At 41.6% G+C, this 22273-nt stretch overlaps 1 protein-coding gene across 3 annotated transcripts in view; it reads left to right on the top strand.

Annotated features, from left to right (window-relative positions):
* Positions 1-22273, top strand: part of LOC126475061 (nardilysin) — a 360282-nt gene that overhangs the window by 276595 nt on the left and 61414 nt on the right. For all 3 annotated transcript variants that reach the window (XM_050102619.1, XM_050102633.1, XM_050102627.1), the window contains exon 18: positions 963-1170. In XM_050102619.1, coding sequence (XP_049958576.1) covers positions 963-1170 — 208 coding nt within the window. The remainder of the gene's footprint in view (positions 1-962; positions 1171-22273) is intronic.

The raw sequence follows: 22273 nt of genomic DNA on the forward strand, positions 1-22273 counted from the left end.
TCATAGTCGTCTCTGATGACCCATTTATCAATATGACTTTAAGGCCTAATCCTTTCCCTCTTCTCCATATTATGTACAGTGTACAGCAAACTACCAATATTACAATAGGTACTATTCTCTGAAAGAATAATTCATTCTCCAGTGAGACGAAAAGTAATTGGCATGGCTTAGACGTCATTTAAATTCACAGAGGAATCACTGGATTCCAGCAAAATATGCACATCACAGATGACTATATCCACTATCTTCTAAATGTTATAACAAGTCAGATATCCATGACACCTTACACATCATTTGTGTTCACCACATTTCCGTTGCAGTAATAGCTACTTTCAACTGAAGAGGTTTTTATATTGCCATGCCACATGTCAATTTGTTTACCATAAGTTACTGATGAAATCAAGATAAACAACCAAAAACATTGCGTCATTCTTCAGCATGATTGACAATGCCAGTTCTCACACAGCACGTGAGACATTTGAGAATTTGATGGGGAATAACATTGAAATAATTTCTCAACATCTGTATTCATGTGATTATCACCAAACGACTTCTTTTTACTCCCTTATCTTGAAAAAATTAATAATAATAATAATAATAATAATAATAATTCAGATAGCAATTTTCATTGCTTCCTTTGAAAACTATGTTTTTCATAGCTCACATCACAATGAAAAATGTTTCCTGAACTGATTTCATGGCACCCAAAGGTCTATAAAGTTTAAACATGGATATTTTGAGAAACAATAAAATGATTTGCACCAAAAAATTCTTTTCAATCTTTGTTTCTGTAAAAAATTAAAAATAATTAAATTACAGCCCTCATATCTTAAAACCACGTTGTATGAATATATTAAACATGTGTTTTGTCTTGAGCTAGATACAGAAATGAGAATACAGTGGTCTTGTTTTAATGTAATTTTGCTCCAATTTCATTAGAATAAAATTGTGTTTATTTTCAGTTCTACTCATATTGCTGAAGAAATAGAATCATTTCTGAATGGTTTTATGAAGCATCTGAAGAAACTAAAGCTAAATGATTTTGAGAAAGTACGAGATGCAGTTATAGTGCAAAAGCAGTGTGTTGATTTACAGCTAAAAGATGAAGTTGAGCGAAACTGGTTTGAGATAGCATCTGGAGATTTCCTATTCAATCGTTGGTGTAAAGAGGTATGTAGTGTTTATAATTATACAACAAACAGTTTGTAACACAAGGTAAGCAATAGTATAAAAAATTACCACTGGTTTCTCTCATCGACTGCTCACATTTTTTATACCTCCAAGTGTTAGTCACTGTTTTTTGCTGTATCATTACTTCTTCCCTACGTGTGCAAATTTTCTTCTCTCTTGTTAATTATATAATTTATCCTATATCATGCAAAAGTAGTACACTACTGTCCATTAAAATTGCTACACCACGAAGATGATGTGCTACAGACACGAAATTTAACTGACAGGATGAAGATGCTGTGATATGCAAATGATTAGCTTTTCAGAGCATTCACACAAGTTTGGTGCCAGTGGCAACACCTACAACATACTGACATGAGGAAAGTTTCCAACCGATTTCTCATACACAAACAGCAGTTGACCGGCGATGCCTGGTGAAACGTTGTTGTGATGCCTCATGTAAGGAGGAGAAATGCGCACCATCACGTTTCCAACTTTGATAGAGGTCGGATTGTAGCCTATTATGATTGTGGTTTATTGTCTCGCAACATTGCTGCTCGCATTGGCCGAGATCCAATGCTGTTAGCGTAATATGGAATCAGTGGGTTCAGGAGGGTAATACGGAACACCGTGCTGGATCCCAACGGCCTCGTATCACTAGCTGTTGAGATGACAGGCATCTTATAGGCATGGCTGTAATGGATCATGCAGCCACACCTCGATCCCTGAGTCAACAGATGGGGACATTTGCAAGACAACAACCATCTGCACGAACAGTTCGACGATGTTTGCAGCAGCATGGACTATCAGCTCAGAGACCATGGCTGCTGTTACCTTTGGCACTGCATCACAGACAGGAGCGCCTGCGATGGTGTACTCAACGATGAACCTGGGTGCATGAACGGCAAAACATCACTTTTTCGGATGAATCCAGGTTCCGTTTACAGCATCATGGTGGTCGCATCCGTGTTTGGCGACATCGCGGTGAAATCACATTATTGACGGCACTTTGAACAGTGGACATTACATTTCAGATGTGTTACGACCCGTGGCTCTACCCTTCATTCGATCCCTGCGAAACCCTACATTTCAGCAGGATAATGCACGACCGCATGTTGCAGGTCCCATATGGGCCTTTCTGGATACAGAAAAGTTCATCTGCTGCCTTGGCCAGCACATTCTCCAGATCTCTCACCAATTGAAAACGTCTGGTCAATGGTGACCGAGCAACTGGCTTGTCACAATATGCCAGTCACTACTCTTGATGAACTGTGGTATCGAGTTGAAGCTGCATGGGCAGCTTTAACTGTACACGCCATCCAGGCTCTGTTTGACTCAATGCCCATACGTGTCAAGGCCATTGCTACGGCCAGAGGTGGTTGTTCTGGGTACTGATTTCTCAGGATCTGTACACCCAAATTTCGTGAAAAGGTAATCACATGTCAGTTCTAGTATAATATATTTGTCCAATGAATACCCGTTTATCATCTGCATTTCTTCTTGGTGTAGCAATTTTAATGGCCAGTAGTGTATATTGTTGCGATAGGATCACATAACAGTCTTATTGACTTTGTTTTAGGGCATTATATTAGCAGTGATATATTTGGAAGAGGGTTTATTTTGAATAGAAATGCTGTATTTCCAAAAGAAAGAAATTGTTGTGTGCACAGTTTCAGAGTATCTAAGGTGTATGAACATTGATAATGTTCTTGCTGGAGTATTATGTGACTTCAAATAGTGTAATCAAAGGTGTATACACATAACAGTCCATCAAATGTGTTAACCTTTTTTTGTAATGGAGAAGCTTACTTCTTGTTCTCTCACAATAAAGTAACAAAGAAGAAAGCAACAAACTATGCAAAAACTGTCTTGATCATTTCTTCCAGTTGAATTGCATTCGTATTTTACATTGTAGGTTTTTCGGGCTTCAGGTACTATATCAGAGGGACTGCATGTCTGAAGTCTTTATGGTTTATATGTGGGGAAAATCAGCATCTAAATGTAAATACAATAATCACTTGGTACATATTGTTTAGAGCTTCAATATTATGTTTTTTTTTTTTTTTTTTTTTTGTGATACAATGTGATATGTGAATTCATTCTGTGTAGCTAAGTTCATGAATTATTTTTATGAATTCTAGAGATTGCACATCATTAGATAATCACTATAAACATTGTCCTGATCTCTAACCAGGCCAGTATTAATGCTCCATTAGTTGTCCCAATAGCAAGAATGTCATGATGAACACATATTTTTGTGTTGCTCTCAAATTTCAACCCACATTTTATTTACTTATTTTCTTAGCAATCATAAAGAAACACAACAGGTTGTATCTGTACTAAGTAAGTTTTATGGTACTAAGAATGCTAGTGCCAAGACTTTCAAATCATATTTTCTATAATGCTATGTTAGCGGTTCAATGTGCAGCAAACAAAGGTACTCTTTAGGGAAATGACAGCAAATGATGAGAAGAATTGCCTTTTGCACTCAACTTTTTATGCTTGGAGGCATCATTCAATATGTTGAGAAGGCTATTCTGGGTGATACTGAAAGAATAAGGTGCAACCAACCACAGGCCGTGGTGCACCTTGGAACAAATAATGCCTGTTACCTGGGCTATGAGATCATAATAGAATGATTGTAGTGACTGGCAAAAAAAGGTTTGAAAACAGTGTTGCTCATGGAATTTCAACAAGGTTCACAGTCTGAAGCAGTGACTGAGAACTGATCACAACCTCTTGGGTCTGAGTGGAACACTGAGACTAGAGACTTAAAAGGTTCTATGACAAACTTGGTTGTGATTTCCTAGACTTGCACCACTTGAGTGCAAGTTTTAGGCATCCTTAAATGTTTCATGGATGCAGAGCATGTTAGAGGCTTCTTTCCAGCTATCTGACTGCATGTGAGGCTAATACAAAGGATCTTTTAATTAGGTGGCTCTCCATCCAGTCAAGGTAATGATAGCTGTTGAAGACCCCGAAGTATTAATGTGAGAAATGTCCCCCACTGATGACACTATCAAAATCCTAGTGATCAACTTCTCAAACATTCACAATGAAGTGTCAAGAGTTGGAAACACTCCGAAAAAATTGTAGAATTGAGGAAACCAATCTCATGAGACCTGCAGCAGCAGCAACCTGTAGTTCCCATACCTTCATCATCATCTTTATAGCACTTCATGCTTGCATTTTGTTTCAGGTTCACGCAGTTTCCTTTCCTGTGTGATCAATCATCAGGGGCTTTAATTTTCTTTGCTTTCATTTCTTGTGGTTGCTGGAATTATTTTATTTGCTGTTTGTTGTGTGATGTTGAACAGTCTTAAAAGCAAGTTATGAGTAGGAACATAGAGAAAAACATCTGTGTGTTACATATCTATTTCGAGGAAGAAAAATGTACAAATTAGTAGTAGCAATAATAATAATAATAACACCCATGTAAAGGTTTGGAAGGAAATATATGGATAAGAAGGGGGAGCTTAAAAATAAACAATGGTGAAAGCTGAGGGCAAAAACACCGTTTGAGTAAATGATAACAAAAATAGATTCATTTGCTGAGAATTCGATACATCATCACACTCATGATCATATCACAGAAAGATATATCTGTCATTCAGCAAATTATACAGCACTGTCAAGGAAGTGAGTCTGTTACAAGATAGTCATACTTTGTTACTTACAGTTAAGCCCAACGTGGGCCCTCACTGTGGTCAGTTATTTGGCCATAAGTTGTCAGTGTGTGGCCAACCATAAAATGTAATAGCAGGTTAATCATAAACTAAGCAGTCTGCTTCTCACAGTGAAATCCAATAGGCAATCAATAAGCTCTTGATACATGACTGAATGGAGCATTATGTGTGACATTTAACTCAAAATATCATTTGTTAGAGAACTCTAACAAAGCTCAGGTTTGGAGGAAATGCAAATACACTATGTGATCAAAAGTACCTGTACACCTGGCTGAAAATGACTTACAAGATCATGATGCCCTCCATCGGTAATTCTAGGATTCAATATGGTGTTGGCCCACCCTTAGGCTTGATGACAGCTTCCACTCTTACAAGCATATGTTCAATCAGGTGCTGGAAGGTTTCTTGGGGAATGGCAGCCCATTCTTCATGGGATGCTTCACTGATGAGAGGTATTGATGCTGGTCGGTGAGGCCTGGCACGAAGTTAGCATTCCAAAACATCCCAAAGGTGTTCCATAGGATTCAGGTCAGGACTCTGTGCAGGCCAGTCCATTAGAGGGATGTTATTGTCTCGTAACCTCTCCGCTACAGGCAGTGGGAAGCAAGAATTTGCTTAAAACATCAATGTAGGCATGTGCTGTGATAGTGCCATGCAAAACAACAAGGGGTGCAAGCCTCTCCATGAAAAACATGACCACACTGTAACATCACCGCCTTGGAATTTTACTGTTGGCACTACACACACTGGCAGATGACGTTCACCGGTCATTCGCCATACCCACACCCTGCCATTGTATCGCCACATTGTGTACCATGATTCGTCACTCCACACAATGTTTTTCCACTGTTCAATCATCCAATGTATACGCTCCTTACACCAAGCAAGGTGTCATTTGGCATTTACCAGCGTGATTTGTGGCTTATGAACAGTTTCTCGACCATGAAATCCAAGTTTTCTCACCTCCTGCCTAATTGTCATAGTACTTGCAGTGGATCCTGATGCAGTTTGGAATTCCTATGTGATGGTCTGGACAGATGTCTGCCTATTACACATTACAACCCTCTTCAACTGTCGGCAGTCTCAGTGGCACTGGGGTAGATGTCCGGACACAATTGCAGATAGGACAGAAACCAAAAGTCAGGGTGGCAAAGGAATACTGAACTCTGCTTTCAAGCCTTATTTTGCAACAGAAGACAGAGGGGCACTACCACAGTTTAATTCTTGCACCACTGAAAAGAAGAGTGAATACACTGTTGGTGACTAAAATGCAACACTGTGAAGGCACCGTGCAATAAACATCAAATTGGCATGAAGTATGCTACATGCTTGGGAAAGGAAGTGATAAGCATTTCAGCACAATTGCACAAAGTACATAGTAGTAACATCATCTATCTTCTTTAAAAGTGGAAGGATTGTGCAGCAGATTTGCAACTCAGAAATTGCATTTGAATGTTGGGTGTTTGTGAGAAGATGGTGTTATGCCTTGTGTAAGTGGAAAAAACACCTCCACTCATGTCAAATGGGATCCCACAACCATTATACAGGGGTAAGTAAATTATTATCCGCAGTTTAGTTATATTTTTGTTTATTTTGGTAGTATTGTTGTTTTACATTGATGATGCATGTTTTGTTTATTTGTTGTTATATCTTTGCAATTTTCAAGCTGCTAGGTTCGTTTTGTTATCGCTGCCTTGCTGTTAATTATGGTTGGTCAGCTGTCTATTTGCACCAAAAAAGAGCAACGTTCAATGATTCGTTTTTTGTGGTCGGAAGGCGTATCAGGCTGAAATTCATCGAAAACTTTTGGTACAGTATGGGAATAGTGTTATGCCACAATGGAGTGTCTACAGATGGATTGAAAAATTCTGAAATGGTCGCACAAGTGTTACACACGATGAAAGAGCCCGATGACCGTTTGTCACCACAAATAAAGAAACCATTGAGCAGTCATGTGAAATGGTTCTCTTAGACAGACGATTAACTATTGACAAAGTGGCACATCAGCTGCAAATTAGTCACGGTTCTTCCTGCGAAATCATCTACAACAGACTTGGGTTTCATAAAGTTTGTGCAAGATGGGTCCCAAAACAACTCGCACAGTTGCATAAAGAAATGTGCTTGGACATTTGCAAAAAAAAACATTTGGATTTCTGTGGTAACGAAGGTGACAACTTCTTAGATAGGATCGTTACTGGTGACGAAACATGGATCCATCATCACGAGCCAGAGAGTAAATCCCAAAGTGTGGAATGGAAACATCAAATTCGCCATGCAAGAAAAAAGTTCAAGACCCCAACCATCCGCAGGTAAACTGATGCTTAAGGTTTTTTTGGAACACACAAGATCCAGTACTGGAACATTATGGGGAAAAGGGCACAACAATAAACAGTGTGTGTTACAGTGAGATGCTTACTGCCAGGCTAAAGCCTGCAATTCTAAGCAAACGCCGAGGATTGCTGTCAAAAGGTGTTGTGTTGTTGCATGACAATGCCCGTCCCTGTACTGCTGCCCACACTGCTGAAACGTTCCAGAAACTCAATTTTGAAGTACTGGATCATCCTCGATATAGTCCCGATCTTGCCACTTCTGACTATTACTTGTTCAGTCCACTCGAACAGGCATTAAGGGGCTGTCAATTTGCATTGGATGAAGCAGTGAGAGAAGCGATGCATTCCTGGCTCGCAGCTCAACCGAGAACCTTCTTTTGTGAGGGCATCAGAAGCTTGTACGACGATGGACCAAGTGCGTTGAAACACAAGGAGACTATGTCGAGAAATGATGTTCTTGTAAGTTTCCTATTTGGTTACAATAAAATTTTATAACTACTTTGCAGGTAATAATGGCTCTGAGCACTATGGGACCTAACATCTATGGTCATCAGTCCCCTAGAACTTAGAACTACTTAAACCTAACTAACCTAAGGATATCACCGAGCGAGGTGGCGCAGTGGTTACACACTGGACTCGCATTCGGAAGGACGACGGTTCAATCCCGTGTCCGGCCATCCTGATTTAGGTTTTCCGTGATTTCCCTAAAATCACTCCAGGCAAATGCCGGGATGGTTCCTCTGAAAGGGCACGGCCGACTTCCCTCCCCATCCTTCCCTAATCCGATGAGACCGATGACCACGCTGTCTGGTCTCCTTCCCCAAACCAACCAACCAACCTAAGGATATCACACAACACTCAGTCATCACGAGGCAGAGAAAATCCCAGACCCCGCCGGGAATCGAACCGGGGAACCCGGGCATGGGAAGCGAGAAAGCTACCGCACGACCACGAGCCGCGGACTTGCAGGTAATAATTGACTTACCCTTGTACAAATATGAAATAAATGGTTTTAGGAGGGCCATACATAATCATCGCCGTGCAGGACCTCAACAAACTCACATGACTCGAGCCCAAGAGGATGGACATATTGTTCACTTACCTGTGCAGACTCATAGAGTAAGGTCACGTATCATGAGTCAGAAAATAGGCTTGTCCACAGCAAAACAGCTATCCATGTGGCCTGTGTGACATCTGGGGTAACACAGATTGTCATAATTGCTGCTTCCAGTGATGCAGTAACACTGGGAGACTTGCCGACAGTGATGTGCCCATTGACAACACTTGTCTTTTCAGACGATTCCATAATGAAGCATATATCTCTGTATGAAGGTTAGGAGGAGAATGAACATTACCCAATTGCATATGGTCCAGTGCTTGGTGTTATGGTATAAGGCGTTATTTACATCTATGAGTGGGGGCCCAAAAATAATCGGACTGAGAAGTGCTGGCATTTGTATATCTATTACAGAGTTCTCCTGCTATATGGTGTCAGCAGTGACCTTCAGGAAACATCTGTGCAGACAGTGGCAGTGTGTAGGTGAACATTTGAGCATAAGTGTTGTGGTTTTGTGACTGTTGGTGCGTTCCTCTTGCAAAGCTGTTAGGGCAACTTCAGCAGAACAAAGAGTGAGCATGAAATTTTGTTTCATACTTAAAAAATAGGTGACAGAGACTCACCAAATGCTTCAAGTGTTGTTCTGGGAGGATGCTACAAGCTGCACACAAGTTTTTGCCTTGTTTGGGCACTTTCAATTTAGTGAGATGAGTACTGAGGACCAATCTCATTCTGTATGCCCTGGAACATCGCAAAATGATAGAACGTTGAAAAAAATCTGTCAAACAAGCAACGAGGATCGTTGTTCCATGATTAACCAAATTTCAACAGATTTTGAGTGAGGATTTGCATGTGCCACGTGTTGCCACTAGATTTGTTCTGCACCTTCTCACACAGGAACAAAAAACCATGTGTGTCAGGCCTTGGAAACAAAGACTGAAAGTGATCCAAACTTTTTGAACAAACTGATTTACAGGTGATTAGAGTTGATGTTAGAGATATGACCCAGAAACCAAGCAAGTAGCAAGCTAATGGAGGTCTCCCAACGCTACCAGACCATAAAAGGCAAATTAGGTCAAATGTGAAGATGATGATCATTGTATTTTTCGATGCTTGTGGAATTGTGCATCAGGAATTTGTACCCTCTTGTCTGTTATTCCCCACCCTCTGCTTTCTCCAGACCTAGCCGCTTGTGACATTTTCCTATTCCTGCAAATTAAAAAAACACTGAAAGAGAAGTGTTATGATGATGTGAAGATAGTAAAAACTGCATTGCAAAGGGCACTGGACACTATCAAACTTGAAGAGTCCTAGACATGCTTCAGACATCAGGAAGAATGACTTGACAAGTGCATCACATCTAGTGGATGGTACTTAAGGTGACTGAAGAAATTTTGTAAAAATATTCATGAATAAATTTTTGATAACAAAAATCCTTGCCCTCATACAAACATATTCCTAAGCCACCTTTCAATGCGCAGCGGAGTACAAGCTATTGCTATTTCTTCACCACTCACCACAATCTGACTGTCAATACGCCACCCTGCAAACCTAATTTCTCTTATCTTGTCTTGCTTTGAACTCACAAAGAATTTCCATAATGTGTTGATTGAAACTCCTGGTGTCAAATCTAGCAGCACACTTCTGAATTGCTACAATATTTTCCTTTAATCTGACCTGGTGGGGATCTCAAACACTTGGGCAGGACTCAAGAATGGTTTGTACTAGTTTTCTTTCTATGTATGATCTCCTTTATAGATGAGCTACACTTCCCCAAAATTCTCCCAAGAAATCAAAGTCTACAATTTGCCTTCCCTACTGTCAACATTATGTACTCGTTCCAGTTCATGTTGTTGCAACATTATGACTAGATACTTCATTGACATGAGTGTGTCAAGCAGCACACCACTAATACTATATTATAATGTTACAGGATTGTTTTTGCTGCTCATCCTACATTTAGAGCAAGGTGCCTTTCATCGCACCAAATAGAAATTCTGTCTAAGTCATCCTATATCCTTATACAGTCATTCAGACACTTCTGTGCACTAGAGCATCAGCACCAGAGACTTTCAGACTGCTGCTCACACTATCTGTTAGATCATATGTGTATGTACTCCTGACAATACCCTTGTCTAACGAACCCTCACCATTGAGGGCAACATATTGGGTTCTATTCCTTAAGATGTCATAGAGCCATTCACATATCTGAGAACCTGTTCTGTATATTTGGACCTCCATTAACAGTCTACAGTGAAATATTGTGTCGGACACTTTCTGGAAATCTAAAAATATGGGATTTACCTGTTGCTTTTCATCCAGGAAGCTGAGTATCACATTAGCAATACTTTCTAAATCTGTGCTGACTTGTGGACAGAAGATTTTCTGCCTCGGAGAAATTAATTATATTTGAATTCAGAATATGTTCAAGTATTATGCAGCAAACTGATGTTAAGGATATTGATCCATAATTTTGTGGGTCTGTTATTTTACCCTTCTTATGTACGGGAGTCAACTGCACTTTTTTCCAGTCATTTGGGACTCTGCACTGGATGAGAAGAGATTCATGATAAATGCAATATTAGTAAGGGGCCATTTCTGAAGAGCACTGTCTATAAAACTGAATAGGGTTCCATCAGGACCTAGTGACTTACTTGTTTCTAGCTCTCTCAGTTGCTCCTCTACACCAGGGATGCCCGTTACTGTGTCATTGATATGGGAGTGTGTGCGATGGGCAAACAATGGTATATTTATACAATTCTCCTGTGTGAATGATTTCTTTTAAATGCAAAATTTAAATCTTTAGCTTTCTTTTGCTGTTTTCTGGTGCAACACCAACCTGATGGACAAGTGACTGAATATAAGCCTTCAACCTGCTTAGTAGTTTTACATCGGACCAGAACTTTCTCTGGTCCTTGGCAAAATCTTTCACTAAAATATTGTGATGAAAGCTGTAATGTGTATCACACATTGATCTTTTTATAGATGCACAGATTTCTAATAATGTTTGCCAGTTCACATTTCCACACTATTTTTAGAACTGAGAGTGCAACATTCTCCGTTTCGTCATGATTTTCAGATTTTGTTATTAAACCATGATGGGTCTTTTCCATTTTTAATCCACACATTTAGTTCATATATCTCCAGAACGTGATTTACGATCAGTTTAAACTTTACCATTAATTCCTTTACTTCCGTCATATAGAAACTAAATAATGCTTATTGACGCTCTAAATAGGGTGCTAACAATTGCCTATCTGCTCCTTCCAGTGTGAAAACTCTCCTAGTCTTGTTGACAGATGCATTAACTGTAGTAACCATTGTTGCTATGATGACATCATGATCTCTTGTAACCACAAGATCTAAAATATTTCCAGCTCATGTGGGTTGTTGAATGAGCTGCTCAAGACAGTTTCAGAAAATGTGTTCAGAACTGCTAAACTGTCCATAATACCTGCCATGAATCCATAAATGCCTCAGTCTGCATTTGTGTGAGGGTCTTTGACTATCTTGCATCTTCAGTGGAGTGAACATCCACTAGCTATGGACAAAATCATTTTTTGTTTTGTATCACACTATTCTACTAAAGAAGTAGCACCATTCCTCAAATACAGAATAAAAATTTATTAATTCTTCTAAACATAGATGAATACAGACAAACAAAACTCACCAATCGTGTTCTCATGCCAGAAACAATTGAATTTTCTGTTGACATTCGTGTCAGCTCTATGTTCTGGTTTTCAGTATTCCTTGGGAGATGCACACGGCCTGGGGTCTCTTTGCTGCTACTTGTGATGACATCACAGGCAGCCTGACTGCTCTGTGCACCGCACTTAGCTTGAAAGGATTCCTGCAGACAAGAATACAACAGCAGCAGACTACAAAAGCAGAACTGTTCTAAAAATGAAATAAAAATAATTAGCCCCTTAACAAGAAACACTATAATTCTCAACTCGTTCTTCTTGTTCATTTATTTGAAGCTATACAATGTGGACATAGAATCAACATATGTAAGGTAGACTTTGTACCCTTACACAGTCTTACCCTTATAAGTGATCAAGCAGGAAAGGAAGTAAAGAAGAAAAATAAACAAACAAACATAAAAGAGAAATATTTTTACAATATTGTGAAATGATAAATTAAATTGTGAACATCTTCGAGTCCTCCTTTAACTGTTCTCAGTTTGTCTTCAAAGACAATAAGTCAATCTTTTATTTATTTATTTTACTTTTTTATGCTTTACAGGAATAACAAACCACTGTAGCTGTAGTCTGAAACGTTTGCATCTTTACAACCTAAGCTGATCGCTTGAATACTTCAGTTACGTAGTACAGCAGTGTGATAATTATCATTTGTAAACCATGAAACTAATATTAGAACCCAAGGATCTTAGTTTGTATTTACGTGCAAAGACTCGCATGACACTTGTTGGGGTGTTGTTATGAAGCATAGTTTCCATTATAAAATCCACTATAATCAAACAAAAAAACAAATAAAATGTCACATACACAAAAGGGAATAACAGGTCATAAGCATTTTATATCTTGTAAATGTCAATTTCTCATTACCTACTTCTCATAAAACTTCTCTTAAGTCAGAAATAATATTTAGTGGCTTGTAACATGGTTATAAGTGGAGGAGCTGTGGAAAGGTTTCATTTCTGCTCAATCATAATGCTATCAGTCTTAATATTAGTGTAGACATTATACATCTCTTCATTACAACGTACACCTTTGGCATACCTAAAGCACGCATAACAACCCCATGATCGAGAACAGACTCCTCATCTTTGAGCTGCTACTGTATACATGCAGCAATATCAAGTACCTTTTATCAGTTTGGAAACTCTTACAGGGAACAAAAATTTCTTATTGTTTTTCTTTTTCCTGATGGGTTCACTGCCCAACTTAATATCTCATAATGAGTCCAGTCCTAACTTTCTCAACATCACCACTCACAGTGTAATCACCTTCCTTTTACTGCCCCTCAGTGAGGACACACTAAACAGTATACATCATTTTATTAATACCATAATAGTGAAAGTATACATTAGTCTTACCTCTAGCCCTCTGATCTAAATGATGGGTTACCATCCTTATATCAACTCTGCTGATCACTAACTGCATACTATTTCTGAATTATTTAATGTGTTAGAAACTGCCTAATTTACTTGTTACACCCTACAATTTTGGAAAAAAAAGGACTGGTACTCAATCACTTTTTAATTTCTTCCTCACAGGGGGCTCACAGTTCTTTGTGAGTTCGTGCATGGCGGCCCATTCTTCATTCCCTGGCTGTGTTTCCTTCACCATGCCCCCTCCCTCACTATACTCGCTCCTGCCCCGTTGCCACCTCCTTCCCCTCTCTCGGTGTTCTGATTTATGTCGGCCTGGCTATCCACCTGGTTTCCTGTATTGGTTGCAATGTTGTTGCTTTTGCCTGTTTTTTCATCTTCTTTCGGATCTAGGTCCCCACTTGAGGTTTGACCTCCACTTCAAAATTTCCTGTTTTTAGTGTGAGCCATAGCCATATGGGGAAGAACTCCCTTCTTAGCATCCACAGTGTGGATTCCTCCCACTCCCCCCCCCCCCCCCCTCTTCCTTTCCCTCTCCCTTCCACCATGCTAGGTCACCAGCATGAGTAGCCCGTCCGTGTGGTGGGGCTGTTATGTACCCATATGGTTGAGCCCCCTGACAACACAGGGATCACACTACTGATACCTGAGCTGTTCCCTCCCCATGGGAGTGATTGCTTATCTTCTTGGAGCATTGGAACTCCTGGCAACGGCCGCCGTGCCGGATGGCCCTTGCTGTGGCTGGGTGGTGCCCATGGGGAGAGACCCTGGTTAGAGTGTGTGGTACCAGGGCAGATGCTTGGCACATGAAGTGTATCAGGCTGCAAAAATCTGGTCTTTCTCAAATGGCATTTTCTTCGAATATGACCCGGCAACCTTACCTTACCTTGCCTTGCTGTCTTGGAATGTAACCATCTCCCCCTTACCTCGTCTGTACTAGGATAGATGGGGACACATTCACCACCACTAAGCCATTGTTTTTCTTGGAAAATATCGGTGACAAGTTTGGTGAAGTGGAGTCTCTTAGTAAGATCCAGTCTGGCTCTCTGTTAGTCAAAGCTTCTTCTGCCACCAAATCTGCAGCTCTTTGAGCCTGTGATCGTCTTGGCAATGTCCCGGTGTCTATCACTCCTCAGCAACCTCTGAACATGGTCTAGGGAGTAATTTTTCATAGGGACGTCATCCTGCAAACTGATGAGGAACTCCAGACTAATCTGGAGCAGTGTGGCATTGATTTTATTCGACGTGTGCAGAAAGGTTGCCAAGACAACCACACTGATACTGGCACCTTTATTCTGGCTTTCAAGTGTGATACTCTCCTAGAGAAGGTCAAGGTTATGTGCTACAGATGTGACAGAAAGCTGTATCATCTCTCCACATATTCAGTGCTTTCGATGCTTGCGTTTTGGGCATATGTCTTCCCACTGTATGGTAGACTCTTTGTGTAGTGACTGTAGCCACCCACTCTATGATGAAACCCCTGTGTTCTGCTGCTTGTGTGGGTCAGTTGTCCTGACCGCCACTCCCCTTGCTCACCGGATTGCCCAGTGTACAGGAGATAAAAGAAGATCCAATAATACGAGTCTCTGGATCGCCTGTCTTATGCTGAGGCTCGCTAGAAGCATGAGAGACTCCATCCAGTGTCAATATATTCAACTTTTGCTTCTGTTACTTCCTTTCCTCCTCCTCCTCCTCCTCCCTCGTCATTACCTCAGCCCCGTCCCACTCTTCCCTCCCCCTCTCCTGCAGTTCCCACGACCTCCTGTCAGGGAGCCACTCCCCCTCCCTGGCCAAAGAAGTGCCTCCCTTCTTTGGCATCTGCTGGTGATTGGGCTTCCTTCTGGGAACCTTTTCCCTGGTGTCTCCCAGGCCAGAAGACTGTTACCACCACTTGGCCATGAGGGGCACCATCTGTGTGCCCGAAGATCACTCGCTCTCTTTCAGTTCCAGAACTTGCAGAAGCCTGCACTACCCCTGTGCGCTGCCCTCCTCCACCTCAGAAAGAAAAGAAGAAGAAACATAAATCCCAAGACAAGGCGTCCCCAGTGCCCCCAGAGGTGCCATCTCCCCGCCTGCAATCTGAGTCTGACATCTTATTTATGGGTGTCACCCCATCCTTGTCCGTGACAACTACTCACCGAGTGACCTGACCTCCTTCTCGGCTGTTTCATGTCTATCTTTGACTCATGCCATAAGATCATCCAATGTAATTGCAATGGATACTATCATCAGCCATCGGAAATGCAACGTCTTGTCTCCTCTTATTCTGCGTTCTGTCTCGTTCTTCAAGAAATGCATTTCTGTGATGACCACTCTTCAACTTTTTGTGATTATCAGGCATTCTGTTGGAACCGCGCTGGCCCCAGGGCAGCATTTGGTTGGGTCTGCATTTTGGTTCACTCTGATGTCAGTAGTGACTGGATATGCCTATGTACCACGTTGGAAGCGATAGTGGTTTGAGTGCAAACGACTCCGGCAATCACCATTTTCATTGTCTACCTACGTCCAGGTAGGCCACTTCCTTACGTTGCACTGTCTGCCTTAATCCAGCAACTCCCGTCCCCATTTCTCCTCCTTGGGGACTTCAGTGCCCACCATCCACTGTGGGGAGTCACACCAATGGGTAGTGGTATCCTAATTGACCTACTTATCATGCACCTGAATTTGTGTCTCCTCAGTGATGGTTTCTTTAGCCATTTCAGTGCCGCTCATAGCACCTTCTCTGCTATCGATCTTATAATCTCCTCCCCTGCCCTCATGGCTTCCCTACATTGGTCATCCCATGATGACATTTGTGACAGTGACCACTTTCCAGTGATTCTATTGTCCCCCTGCTGCCGCCAGTCAGACAGGCCCACGTTGGGCATTCCGCAGGGCCAATTGGCCTTTATATATGCCTCCTGTGAACTTCGGCACCTCCCTTTCGAATTCCATTGATGTAGTCATGCAAGGCATCTCTGTCACTATTCTTCATGCTGCTGGCACTGCTGTCCCCTTATCCACAGGTCCCCCCTCATCGTCGGCCAGTACCGTGGTAGACCAAGGGTGTCGCAGTCACTGTCCAGGAACACCGACGGGCACTTAAGCTATTTTAGCGACACCCTTCACAGACCAATCTCCTTACTTTTAAGCGTCCGTGTGCTAAGGCTCGTTACCTTATTACGTGGAGTAAAAAGGAATGCTGGGAGCACTGTGTTTCCTCCCTAGGGATGTATGCCTCTTCGTCGCTGGTTTGCTCAAAATGCCGTAGCCTTCTGGGCACTGATCCATTGATCCTCGCAGAACACCTCGCGACACACTTTGTGACGGCATTGTCATCCTCTTCCTACCCTACTACCTTTCTCCGGCAGGAATACAGAGTTGAATAGACCCCCCTCTGTTTGATCCCAAATCACGTTGAGCCCTATAAAGCACCCTTTGCTGAATGGGAATTGGTGCAGGCTCTTAGCTCTTTAGGAGACACAGTCCTAGGGCCAGATCCCATCCACAACCAGATGATCCAACACTTGAACATTCCCCAGAGGCAACAGCTCCTCAGGGTCTTCAGGCACATGTGGCTCATGGGTGCTTTTCCGTCACAAAGGCGAGACAGTATAGTTATCCCTGTCCTTAAGCCCGAGAAAAACCCAATGTCTCTCGACAGCTACTGCCCAATTAGCCTTATGAATGTATTTGTAAACTGCTCCAAAGGATATTATGTTGGGTACTTGAATCTCAGGGCCTTTCGTCCCCATATCAGTGTGGCTTCCAGGCAGGGTGATCTTCAACCGACCACTTACTCTGTTTGGAATCGGTCATCCGACAGGCCTTTACTCACTGCCGGCATCTTGGCGCGGTCTTCTCTGACCTACATAAGGCAAATGATGTGGCTTGGCACCACCACATTTTAGTTACCCTCCATGACTGGGGCTTCCATGGTCCCCTTCCGATTTTTATCCTTGAATTTTTATGTTACTGGCTTTTCCGGGTTGGAGTTGGCACTTCACTCAGTGCCCCTCAGATTCAGGACAGTGGTATCCCGCTGGGTTCTGTGCTAAGTGTCACACTCTTCCTCATTGCCGTCAATGGGTTTGTGACCTCTGTTGGGCCTCTGGTTACCCTGGTGTTGTACATTGATGATTTTTGCATCTGGTGCAGCGCCCACTCAGTAGCATCTGCTGAGTGCCAGCTCCAAGGCACCATCCGACGGGCCTCTGTATGGGCCATCACCCCTGACTTCCAGTTTTATCCCTCCAAAACGCGGCTTATGCATTTTTCTCATCTACCCACAGTACAGTCCAATCCAGAATTTTATTTAGGCAACCTGCTCCTCGATGTTGTACCACAGTCCCATTTCTTGGGTCTTATTTTTGATAACAAGATGACATGGCTGCTCCACATTCCCCACCTAGACTACATGCATGCGGAAGCTTAATGCTCTGCCTCCTGGACCACACATCTTGGGATGCAGACCATTCCACTTTTCTCCATCTTTACCATGCTCTGTTCTTGTCCAGATTAGATTATGGTAGTCAAGTTTTGGCTCAGCAGCTCCTTCCACTTTGAAACTCCGTGATCCTGTCCATCATTGTGGGGTGTGTCTGGCTTTTGGTGCCTTTTGCACTAGTCCTGTTGATTCCCCATCTACACATCCGACAGAGCCAACTCCTTGTTTCTTAAGCAATCACCATTCGCCAATTCCCTGACCATCCTGTGTACACTGTGCTCTTCGCCAATGAGGGATATGTCTGTCATAACATCCGCCCACAGGTGGGATTGCCGATTGGTATGCATCACACTTTCCCCCTGTTGGGATCTCCATCTCCACTCACTGGACTGCACCCTGTGTCTTTCCTCAACCCCCCCCCCCCCCTCCCCCCGCCCAGTTGGTGCTTAGGCCACGGATTAGGACTGATCTATTCCAGGCTCCTAAGGTCTCTGTCACTCCTATGGTTTCTGGCGCCTTGTCTGTGCCATCCTTGCAGAGTTCCAGGGTTCACCATCTTTTTACACTGATGGTTCTAAGACTGTTGATAAGGTGGGATATGCTTTCACATGTCCTACTGGCTACAAGCACCATGTATTGCCGAGATCATGTAGTGTGTTCACAGCAGAACTTCTAGCCATTCACAGGGCTCTCCTTTTTGTTTCTCACGCCTCCCTCCGCAGTGTTTTAATTCGTTCAGACTCCATTAGCAGCCTGAAGTCTGTTGACCGATGCTTCTCTCGTCACCCTTTGGCCTCTGCTGTCCATGACCTTCTTTTTGCCCTTGAGTGTGATGCTTGTTCAGTCGTCTTTCTGTGGGTCCTAAGTCATGTGGGCATCCCAGGGAATGAATTGGCTGACCGTCAGGCTAGAGAAGCAGATACTTACCCTCATTTCCTTCTATGATTCCAGCTGCGCATATGCGAATCTATGCCAAATCTCTCTTTGCCTAACAGTGGAATGCCATCTGGAGCACTACTGCTCATAGTAATAAACTCTGCACAATCAAGGTGTCTACTGCAGTTTAGTGCCCTTCTTTCCGCTTCTCTCAGAAGGAATCCACTGTTTTATGCCATTTACGCATTGGTAGTACATGGCTCACCCATGGTTTCCTCCTATGTAATGACCCACCTCCACAATGTGGTTGTGGAGCCAGATTGACAATATCTCACATATTGTTAGAATGACCCCTTCTTTTGGCCCTTCATTTTAGGTATAGCCTTCCCGATTCCTTAAATTTAATATTAGCAGACAATCCACAGGTGGTTGAACTGGTCCTCGGTTTCCTCCGTAAAAGTGGTGTTTATTTCCAGTTATAAGGTTCTCATTTAGTCTTGGAGCAGGGGCAGGTTGGTTGTGGTTGGGACTTCTTTTACAGTCTTCTCGATCTGTGACCCCATGACTGTGCCCTCCTTTTATTCCAGGTTTTAGATTTGGTCTCACCTTCTATGCCTTTGCTGTGTGGGTTTTTATGTTCATTATTTTATAATTTGACTCCCCAGTCTGGTTCTGTCAACTTTCAGCAGACACTCTTTCTTCTGTAACTCACTACAGAATTAAAGGACTGATGACCTCACCGTTTGGCCCCATGACCCCCTCTCAATCAATCAGTCAATCAGTTTCATTTCTTACGAATCTCATAAATCTTGGGTATTATACACACCCTTTCCTTTGCTGGTTGTTGGTTTTGTTAATATTACAGTGGTGTCCTGGTTATTATGAATGACCCATCATGCAATGGGTAAAACTTTCACATTGCCTTTCCACGCTTGTCACTTCTCCTTTGACTTTTAACCAAGACTACATCTCCCAATCCGTAAGATATAGGGGTGCCTTTCTCCCATCTCTTTTTCCATTTTTCAGCTTCCCTAGCCATCTCTTCTGTAATATTCTTCGTTAAAGTTGATTGGAGGGCAGAGTTTTCTTGTGGCCACTTCACGCATTTCAAGAAGAGTTCCCTGTCTACTTGTTGTCCTATGACCTCTACCTGTGACACCTTAGTGACCCAGTGTGGTATTTCATTGAACACTAGTTCTAATTCACTTACTAAGTCTGTCCACTTTGAGTGTTTAGTTGCACAGTAAGTATGGAATAAATGTCCCTGTTCATGTATAGTCTATCCTGATGGATTACTTTGTGGATGGTAGTGTGAAATCAAAATGTGGTTTACATTCTCCCACGTGAAAAACTCGTTGAAGTTGTTAGATGTAAATTGGCTGCCATTGTCCATTGAGAAGTTCTTTGATTTACCAGATTTACCAGATATTATTTACTACACTATTGGTTGTAGCTTTTTTTAGCTCATTAGCACCTTCCACTTTGAAACTCCATGACCCTGTCCATCATTGTGGGGTGCATCTGGCTATTGGTGCCTTTCACACTAGTCCTGTTAATTCCCCCTCACACATTCGATGGAGCCAACTCCGTGTTTCTTATGCAAGGCATTGACATATGCTCTACTGTCTATTGCAAAACATTTTTCTGAAATATGCAGCATCTCAGGCTGTAGTCGGATGCGTCTGCTGATTAGTGGAATAGTAGTGTGAAGTCTGGGTGAAATAGTGTTGATGAGCTAAACTTATATTTATATTGGTATACTCCTTGGTACAATGTTCACCCCAATTCCAAGATGTGTTTGCTTTTAATAATTTCAATAAGTATGGTGCATTCAGTACTGCATGTGGAACAAATTTTCTGTAAAATCCTACCATTCTCAAATATGATTCTAGTTGTCTTCTGTTTGAAGGTTCAGGACAAAGTTTAATAGCATCTAGTCTAATAACATCTAGTCTATGTGGTTTGTTTCCTGTCATACTCACTATATGTCCCAAAAATTTCACCTCATTCCTGCCAAATTTTGATTTTTATAGTTTAATCATAATTCCTTGCGATGTTAGTCTGCTGAAAATTTTATTTAGTGTTTGTAAGTGGTTATTCTATGTGGTAGATATAACAACAATGTCACCAACATAAATTAAAATCTTATCTCATAAGTCATGATTAGTGGTGTTGCCTTATGCTCTTATAAGCACTGCCACTGAACTGTTCATTCCAAAAGGTAATACTTGAAACTTGAATGGTTATCCTTCAAATAGAAAAGCTGTGTACTTTCTATAGCCTTTATGAAGCCATATTTGCCAATATCCAGCAGTGGAATCTGTTGGGCTGATGTATCTTGTTCCTGTAAATTTGGTTAACATTTCAGCTATTGTAGGTGGTCTGTCCCTTTCATGTTTAATTATTTTATTGACACCTCTTGCATCTAATACTAGTCTCACAGTTCCATTGGGTTTTTTGACTACAAGTAAGAGGTTATTGTAATAACTATCAGAAGATTCAGTGTTCATCTTGTCAATTTCCTTTTGAACTAACATTTTGATAGAAACATGTACTGGATATGGTGTTATGTAGAATGGATTGTGTGGCTTAATCTTTAGGGTACAAACAAAGTGTTTTATAATTTATCGTCTCATTGAAAAAGCATCTGTGTGACTGCTTGATGAAGAAGCCATCTGCTCTTTCTTGTTTGTGTTGAGTTTACTGATCTTCTTATGTAGTTAACTTTGTTCTCTTGATTTGTCAGTAGGTTTTAATCATGTAATTTTCTGTCATCATCATTGTCTGCAGTAGCTTCTACTACTAATGCAAGAGTCACCTCTTGAGTAGTCACTGGATCAAACTATAATGTGACTGTGTTTCCGTCTTGTCTGTATGGGAATCATACTGTGCTCATTTGAAAACGTAATGTGGCCTTGTGTTCTGTAAACCAGTCTATTCCAGTACATTTATATTTATGTGTTATATTTAACCCTGTGACCACAAACATTGGGTTCTGAAATGTATATCCGCTCACTCCAAATATAGTCAATAATTCCTCATAAATTGGTTTGCTTGTGATTCCTGTTATCCCTGTGATTTTAACTCTTGTCAGTGACAGCCTTGGAAACATGTAAAAGTAACTTTGTTATAAAAACCCGTAGTCTACTATACAAATATTGCTGCCAGAATCTTACTGCTGTATGTCTGACTACTCTGTAAGGTTTTGGTCGAACATGTTGCTTAGTGGGTTGTGTTCATTCTTCTAATAGAGTGTCTGTTAATGAATTTCCATTATCATATCTTATTGAAGTAGCAGTATTATTGTTAAATATTGTATCTTGGCATTCTGTATCATTGTTACCATTTCTCTACCTATGTCCTGCTCTGTTATTGCCTTGACCACTGGACCCTCTGTACACAATTTTTGCATTAGTTTCTCTTGCTCACAATTGTCCTCTGTCGTAACACCCATTAATCATGTTGCGTTGTTGCTGTTGTTCTTTGATTGCTATCGCTCTGATTGTCACTCAGTGGTGTCTGTCTGCTCAAAATATTCTAAATATTCTAATAAAGTTCAAGTCACCCCCAGCTCAGCAGTTTCCAGGCGGTGGTATGCGCACCACTGATGAAACACAAGGACACGTCAGGTGGTATGTGTACAAGTGAGCAAAA

The sequence above is a fragment of the Schistocerca serialis genome, chromosome 1 (assembly GCF_023864345.2).
Source record: "Schistocerca serialis cubense isolate TAMUIC-IGC-003099 chromosome 1, iqSchSeri2.2, whole genome shotgun sequence".
Lineage (NCBI taxonomy): Eukaryota > Metazoa > Arthropoda > Insecta > Orthoptera > Acrididae > Schistocerca > Schistocerca serialis.